We start from the raw sequence: 9,045 nt of genomic DNA on the forward strand, positions 1-9,045 counted from the left end.
TTGCAAAGTGATCATGCCCTTGAGGCTTTACAAATGCTGACTTAGTGAGACACCAAAGCCCCAACGCCTACACTGATGGCTGAGCAGTGCCTGGTCCACTGGCTCTCCCCACAGACAGACCCCCACAGGCACGGTGGGCTCACGCACCTGGGGGAGTGCTCATGAGACCTAGAAATCTTCTCACAAGTTAGCAACCTCTTTCCGTTGTCAGCAGATGATAGCAGTACAGGACTTTTATTTTTAAGGTTTATTTGGTTTTAAGCAGGTAAATTTAGTTGATATTCCAGTAAATATTTACAATACCTGGCTTCAGTAGGTAAATTAATATCAGATTCCTAACGTAAGCCTTGTTTAGAAGCCTAGTATATTAGCACTAGTGACACTCTGTGTATCCATTTCCATTGATTTTAAAACCAATGCTGATTTAGAAGATCAGGGTAGAAGAAGATCAAACATACCGCAACATGTCACTCTGAACTGTGGTTTGACCTGTCCATAACACATTAAACAAGATGAAACAGAGTAAGAAAAAAACAATGTATTGCACCAGGAATCCAAAATGTCACCACAGAAGATTGAATTCAAAGTAAAGTAAGATCATTTGCAGCAGCTAATCACAACAAAATCCATTTCCTTCTCTAAAAGAAAATTAATCTAATGAAATAGCTTTTTTTTTTTTGCAGTAAGTTTAAGACTAAAACCTACACATAAATACAAATATGTGATCAGATATTTAAAGCTGGAAATCAGACACTGAGCTGTTAGTGCAAAAGGAAAAAATACATTGTTAAAACTAACTTGGAAACTTTAAATTTGGGTTACTCTGATTTATTAAAGATAGATAGATAGACAAAAGGCTGCAATTTAATATAATTTTTTTTCTGGAACCAACAATTTATTTATATAGCAATTTATAAACTCTTTACATCCCTAAATATGCATTAGTAAATCCAAAAATAGGCAACCAGTTTGGATGTGCTGCCCTTACTGAAGAAAGCCAAACAAAACCTCTGAAAACTCAGTCGTATAAAAAACTGATTTAACTAAATTAAAAAAAAAAAAAAAAAAAAGCCCATTCCACCCTCTTCTCTCAAAGAACCATCACGCACTGTCCCGAATTTCCCCTTCTTCCACAGATGAAATGGATGAACTTTCATTGTCCGAGTTCTCTGCAGGTCCACTGGTATCTGAGGGTGTAGGACACAAACAGAAACCAAACAAGCAATTAGTTTCAGCAATGTTATTCCCTTATCAACTGGAAGTAGTTTCTCATCTTCTTTCCCTCTTAATCACACTTTCCTTGAGGACAGCTATTTGGTAAGACATAACCAGTCTCCTAACATGGGATAAATCATATGTTAGGAGAAAGCAAGACAATGCTGAGAGTTCCTTTTAGTTTTAAAATTTGGTCTTTAGTCTTAAGACTACTTTAGTCTTAAGTAGGTAAGCAGAGTACTTATCCCACACAAAACTCTTCCTCTTCACCTACTGAGAATTTAAAATTGTTCTCTTGCCTTACTCGTTTTAAACGTTGCTTTCTGGGTTGCTACATACATATATGACAACTGTTATGAATTCTAAGTCATTTACACTTCTATTAGCATTTCAGATAAGATGAGGAACTACTGAGAAATCCGACAAGGAAACAGAAAATTAGGATGATGCACCTCTGTGCTGCTTCCACATCTTCCAGCATCTCAAAGATGGTGTTAATCCACAAGCTAAGGCTGACAAGGTTAAAGCTGCACAGTAACTTCTGCTTTAGGACACAGCTTGTGCTCTGCTGAGATGATGTTGTGAAGCACCCATCTTCCAAACTGGTCTTCAGTCTCACACCCTGAGACTCCTTGAACAATCACTGACCTCAGTCACCTTGTGGTGAGGTCACTGAATGCCAACGGTCAGTGGCACTCAGGCAGCACAAAAATAAACTACAGCAAAGTCAGCCCATGATTCACACTCTGTTCTCATTGTTATTTTCAGTGTTTGATCCAACTACGAATTTAGAGAATTTTTTAGTATTTAGTGTTAGATGCTTCATTAAGGAAACGTTACCAAAAGGGAGCTGCTGGTTACTGTCTTGTCAAGATGAGTTCTACAGCTGGCAACCATGGATAATACATAGGGCACAGTGTGCACCTGTACAGTTTCAATGGAATTTGTTCAAGAAAACAGAAGCATTTCACCCAGAAACATCAGAGGTCACATTTTGTCTACATTAAATCTAGTGTATAATCAATTAACATTTATATGCCAGATATGTACTGAGTAATGCACAAAGTAAGGATTGTTTTTGCCCCTAAGTCCTGTGAAAGCTTCTATAATCCCCCACTATCTTCAGCCATGACTGACCCTGTATGCTGAAATCAGATCACCTGTAGTTTTTGCTATAAGCAAGTCAAGCAGCAAAATATCACATAAAAGAATGTGGCAATCTTGTGACTCACAGTAAAGCTCAACAAACAAATTTTAGCTTTAGATTAGTCTGTTACAGTGAGTTCTTTTTAACAGGAATTTGGGGTTGTCTTCACTCAAAAAGTACGTATTTTTATGGCATTGACTGCATTTCCTATAAAGTAACATTGTCCAGTTCTTCCCCCCACAAAACTGTTTGCAATCTACTTATAATGTAAAATTTAAACTTTGGATTGAAATTTTTCAACACCAGTTTCCTTCCTCAACCCTTTCTTTTTTTTTAATGTTTCAGCCAAAATACTTCAGCTATTTCTGAGAACAAGGACAGGAAAAACAGGCTTCATCCTCATTGAATTCTAGCAGTCTGTCTTTGAAGGTGTTCAGCTCTAGCTCTCCCTCAGTGTTTGGGGGTAGTAACCTGAATGGTGGGGGTAAAGGTGAACTTTCCTCAACATGTGCCTATTGCTGTGGCTATAAAAACTAACCCCTGTTCTCCCTGGGAAAGGGGGCACGTCTGAGACTGCTGAGTAAAGAAACATAACTTTAGCACTTACATTCCCACAAGATTGTTTCCTGTTCTCCCTTGGGCCCTTTGAAAGACCCCAGAGGGCTATGGTAGTTGAAGCCCCTGTGCTCCTGCAGACACCCTGGCAGACATCCACTCATCAATGTGGCAGCTCTTTGCCGAGAATGCCAGGGGGAGGTCAGCTGGATATGTGTTCCGAGACAAGAGTCCCTCCCAGGTGCCCATGGAGAGGGAGGGCAGAAAGGAACAGCAGTACTGCCAGACAGGATAAGCCAGAGCAGGAGGGACGGCTTAGGAGGAGGGTGCAAGTGATACAAAAAGCCATATGTGTTGAAGAAACTGGACTGCAAGTAACAGACAAGGTGCTGCAGCAGAAAGGTCTCCCCTGGCGAGACAAGAGTTGACTAAAGCACCTTTCCCATTACAACAGACTTCTCCATGGAGAGCCTGGAGGTGAACCCAAGATTTCCACTTGCAGCAATTAGCTGTGAATGCAATCGGTGGAGCAAACCAAGTGCTATTTTTTTTCCTCTTCTATTCTGTAAAGATGACACACAACAGAAGAGTACATGGCTGTGCCACACCTCAACAAAAGTGGTATTTTGTCTTCAAGTGGAGTAACAGCAACAAAAAAGCCCTCCTATTTTTATATTTGTGTTCTGAACGTGACTTTCCTGAAAGAATCTGGGGTTACTATGGCAGGCTTCCATTCTTCATAGAAAAAGATCCAAGAACACAGGGTCCAAACCAAACTCAAGGCTGAAGTTAAGTGTTAATATGTTAACTAAAAAAATGCAGAAAAATAAATTATGAAATCGTGAAAAATCATAGGGGTTTTGCCACTAGCTATAATCTTTTGCTACGTTTCACCCAAGACACCTCAACAGGGAGCTATGCACTTGATTTTATGGAATCTACAGAAACAATTTAAGAAAAAGAAAAAAGGGAAATAAAATAAAATAAAATTCATGGTTCCCCAAACTCAAAACAGCTGCCAGTGTTCCCTCAGGACCAGCTTCAGGGATGACTGCAAACTGAATGATCCCTGCAGCAGAGGCAGGTTGGTGTCTCTAAGTCACACACTTGCCCTGTGACAGAGCTGTCAGCACTTTCCCCTCTTCCCCTTCTACTCTGCCTCTTACAGAGCCAGCTAGCTGCTGTGGCACCACAACCTCAAAATCTAGATGGTCAATCAACACTTACTTGAATCTATACCCTTAAAAGGACAACTTCTCTCCCAGCTCAGAAGACAGTGACAACCACCCTATTCAGATTAAGTTGATGAGTCAATCAATTGTAATTCCCTTTTGCTATGTAAATCATAGGGGTAGGACTGACTATTGAAAAGTAATGGACCTAGATCAAGAAATAATGGATAAACTGCAAGTATGTAGTTTCTTTGTACTCCAGGATATGTACATGCACTCCTAGGGTGAGTATCAGTGGAGCTGGTTGCTCAGACAAGTCTCCCACCTCACCCACTGGCATGGTGTCCACTCTCAGCAGCTCTTGCAATGCCCAGCACGAATGTCTGTGTGTGATTTCTTTGTGAGCAGACTGCTTCAGTGGGTCCCTTAGTGTCACCTAGTCGTAACGGCCAAGCTCCAAGGACGTCTGGCATCACTGGCACAATATTCTCAGTCTCGCATTTGTTCAGTCAAATTGCACGCATATAAAAGCATGACTGAGTTGACACAGGGAAATACCTCTGCAAACATACTGCAAGCCTTTTCCTCAGCAATCTGTAAAAATTACAGACTTGCCCATCACTGGCAAGTATGGAATTTGATAACTAAGGTGAATAGCTGGGGCACAAAGAGACAAGGGAACCGATTCCCTCTATCAGCAGCTGCAGAAAGTGAAGCTGGGACACAAAGCCTTTATACTGGGGAGAAAGATGGAAATTAACTTCAAAACGAAAACACAAATCCCCGCTAGACCTGGATTTTTCTCTAAGTTAACTTCAAGATGAAAGCTGTCTCTCAACTACGTTCTTTTTGAAAGATAACACTGGTCTTTTTAACCCACCAGAAAACCTACTTTGCTGTTACGATTTCTAATAACCATCCTGTGATTCAGAATTACTTGTCCAATTTTAGGAGTTATGCTGGGAAATAATGGAGAATGATTCCTTTGTATGTTTCTCAAGTTACTTAAAACTCATCTTCCCCAGACAGCTTGACTTTTTTGAAATAACCAACTCCGTCAAACTCTGCTACACAGAAAATTCAGCAGAAATCTGAAGAGTTGTTTTACCATAGTGGCTAAAAACAACAACAACAAAAAAGAATCAAGCATCAGTAAACAAAGTTAGGAAAACACATACAATGTGGCTTATGGATGCAAGCCATCAGTTAGCAATTTTAAAACAAAGCATTTGATTTTTTTTAGCAATCTTTTAGATTCAGAGGGAAATACGAGACATACTGCACACTTCAGATATTATGAGTGGGTGTATCCTTAATTATTGTTTATTTAACTAAAATATCTAAGTATAGCATAACAGGAAATAAATATATGCTTACCTTGGCCAAGAACTACCATGTCATTCTTCAGTGTTTTCAAGACCACAAATAGTGTTGGATACTCAATTATTACTTTGCCTTTCAAATTGTCCAGGAGGCTTCTACTGGCATCTAGTTCATTGTACCTTAAAAATAACACAGAATTTTATTTTGGATTTTAACACTACCGAGTACATAATGTACAATTTTTTTTTGGGGGGGGGGGCGGGGCTTTCTGGCAATTAGAGGTTTTTCAGATGATATCATGTTAAGAACTACATTATGAGTCAAATTACATATCCAGTCTTATTATCCAACTTTATAATTTTTAAGAAGATCAAAGTCAGATTTCTTTAAGGGTTGAAATGTTTTATGAGTTCTTAATGAATATCTTTACCAAAATCAGGCAGGGACATAGGGTTATTTAAAAATAAGACTTGATGTTCTATTTATAGGCTTTAATTCCACGGGCTTAATTTCCATGGTTAATAGTGTACCTTATTTATCTCATTTGCTTAGGAATTATCAGTGAAGTACTGGGAAGATGAAATAAAAAGCATATCTGAACAACTATTAAAGCAGAGGTATCTTGTAAGCACTTAGAGCTCTTCCTTTGTAGAAGTAAGGGCTCTGACGCTCAGAACTGTGGGGCAGTAATTTCTTAAAGATGACAGAACACCCCTGTTTCTGCCTAAGCAAATCCCTGCTAACAGCACCATCTACAAGGTTGCAGGAATGGCCCCACGTGGGTGCTGCAAGAGGCAGGTGACTGGGATGCGCAGCCCCTCCCAGCAGAAAGGGCCCCTCTTCACCCTGGAGAGAGAGGCCAGGTACGTAACAAACCATGCCACAGCAACAAAAAGTAAACAGAGCATCTTCTCCACAATTACTTCCTAGAACTGTAATAATCTCTCCCAATTCTAACTAGAAGCCTGGACACAGGATTCCAGGGAAAGACACAGACATTTCAGAGACTCAAGAAAGAGAAACCCTGTTGTATGACTTGCTGTAACTGCAGCATCCAACAAGTGCTCTGTTATTATTACACTGCAATCCGAGCGATGCAATTCTTTCTGTAATCAGCATTATTACATTACTTCTAAGCTATTGTATCAGTTAAAGGCAAATGAAGTTCAAACCCAAAATATACTGTAGGCAATAAGTGGAGTATTTCCCATAGCTGCCCTACCTCCTCTGCTCATTAACATACTATGCAGTTGGATTTTCTTTTCCAAAAACAACAGTGGAGGAGTCAAGGAAATGACAGACTTAATGTTTTACAGTAATGTGTGATTAAGAACAGTAGATCAGAGGAGTCAGCTCACAAGAAGAGTAATGAAGGCAAAACTGGAATCAAGTTCTTGGGATTTAAGGGAAACAGTTTGAGCAAAAACTATTTTTCTCTCACATTCAACTTCAATCTTCATGAAAATATTTGGTTTCATGTTTCTCTCAACTTGAAGTAATTATGACCTCTTCTTAATGAAACTCTTTAAAAGGGATAATATTATATTACACTTCTTATTGAATGAATGCATTCATAACTCGTGGATTAACACACATGAAGAGAAACATATTTACTGCTTTATTTACAGTACTCTAAATGCAAAGTATGGCAATACCTTTCCTTTGGCACAGAACTCAACACATTCTTTTCTGGTTAAGCAAACATTTACCACCAAGAGGCTAAAGTAATTCACATGCCACAATACACTTTCCATTATCTCATGTTTTAGACAAAACATCTCTAGCTTCCAGCTTGGCAGAAGATAAAACATTCATACTTAAAACTATTTTATGATAGTAAATTACTGAAGTGTTAGATCACCAAGTCAGAGCTTTATCTTTTTTTGTTGTTGTTTTCAAAGTAGATTTTATTGGTTGACAGTGACAGAAAAAAACATCTAAATCTTTAGTGCATAACGTGAGCTGTAAACTTCAGGGAGGATATAATAGAGGATCTTAATGCTTCTCCCTTTTAAACTTTGCTCCTATCGGCCATCCAAAAGACCTCAGTCTACTACATTCCCTTCTTCATACACAATTGCAAATTGAGGTTTTCTACTAATCCGCCTGCCAATCTCTTCCTTAACAGTGCATGCTTAAAAGATCTCAAAAGAAAACTAATAATTGTCACTCAATTCCAATTTAGGTTCTCTCTGGAAGACCTTGGCATGATAAAAACCTTCCCAATTTTATGCCAGAACTAGAAGGAAGTCACACATCAGAGGGTGAACAATATAGACTTATGGGTAAAAGACAACTACCCTGTAAAGTTTTTCCAGAAGCCTGCATATATACACACATGATTTCAATTTTTATTTATGAAAAGGCCAGACCTGTTTGGAGAAAAAAATAAATGAAACTGCAGTTTTACAAGTCCTATAACTTCCATTACTGACCATTCACCAGGCTGAGGTGAGGAGACAGGTCCTGGAATGCAGTTTCTCCCGTGCATTTGTAGAGAAGTGGCCTCACCACAGGTAGGAGATGTAGGAGATGGAGCAGAGAGGACCTGGTAATCAGCTACTATCAGATATTCTTTCATTGCCATTTTTATCTACCTGTCCTATATCAATGGAACTGCGTAGCCTGCCTAGTAGAGAATCCGTGATGAGCTGCAGCCTTCTTCAGGCCCTTCCTTCACTGTGCATTGCAAGTGATAACCCAGTAAAATGAATGGCAACTAGGGTAAGCCTGTCCTTTCACTTGGATTCTTCTGTGCTTCAGGGCCAGTTGCAGGGACCAACTTAACTGAGGCTGTCATCCTAAACAAGCTCCTTCAGCCCTTCATGACAGGATCTATTTGAAGATAACCCTGGCTCCAAATGAACTGACCACCCTGACAGAACCAGTGCCTTAAGGCCCCATCTTCACATCTTTCTTTCAAAACTTCCCCCTGCTTTGTTTCTCCCAGTGCCCAGTTCATTGTGTCCTGTTTGTGTGTGTAAATTGTCTGTGTTACAGCTTCCCAACCGCTGTATCCAGTGGGACGACTTTTTGCATCCCTCTCTCTCATTCCCTCCTTGTATTTAATTCCTAGATATTTTCTCTCTCCCGTCCATACATTCCCTCAGCCTCCTTGTTGAACAGCCAACTATCTAATAATACACTTTTCCTGATTATTTTCTTGCCCCAATCAAAGCTTTACGCACATGTCATGAAGCAAGAAACATGCCTGGATTTCTTCTTAATAAGATGACTCCATTTATAAGGACCACAAAGAGACAATCTTGGCAGACAACAGCTTTTGATTTTAACTGGAATGAAGTAACAATAACTGCTTTTTAAAGGACAAAGATTAAACAAAATTTGCCTGCCAGCACGCTGCTTGAAAGTCTACCAAAATTGTGACAATTGAGAAAATTTAACAAGATTCAGCAACTCCACATCACATTATCCCCCCCCCATAAACTGTTTGCTCTATGAATGGCTTTGTTACCTTTCACAAAACGCTGAAATTAATGTGGTTCTGTACACAGGTAGCATCTATGAGTTTATGTAAAGGATAGCTTCACTATCTACAGTTATTCCACCACCTTCCAGGAATTCAACTGTTCAGTCCCCTAATCTGTGTCTCACAGGCAGGAATGCTGTGTT

At 39.5% G+C, this 9,045-nt stretch overlaps 1 protein-coding gene across 1 annotated transcript in view; it reads right to left on the bottom strand.

Annotated features, from left to right (window-relative positions):
• Nucleotides 1-458: 458 nt before the first annotated feature.
• Nucleotides 459-9,045, bottom strand: part of ZNHIT6 (zinc finger, HIT-type containing 6) — a gene marked incomplete at both ends in the record, with an annotated part of 31,141 nt that continues 22,554 nt past the window's right edge. The window contains 3 exons of the mRNA XM_008943949.1: nt 459-489; nt 1,110-1,187; nt 5,467-5,591. Of these exons, the coding sequence (XP_008942197.1) occupies nt 459-489; nt 1,110-1,187; nt 5,467-5,591 (234 nt within the window). The remainder of the gene's footprint in view (nt 490-1,109; nt 1,188-5,466; nt 5,592-9,045) is intronic.

The sequence above is a fragment of the Merops nubicus genome, unplaced genomic scaffold (genome assembly GCF_000691845.1).
Source record: "Merops nubicus isolate BGI_N331 unplaced genomic scaffold, ASM69184v1 scaffold20207, whole genome shotgun sequence".
Lineage (NCBI taxonomy): Eukaryota > Metazoa > Chordata > Aves > Coraciiformes > Meropidae > Merops > Merops nubicus.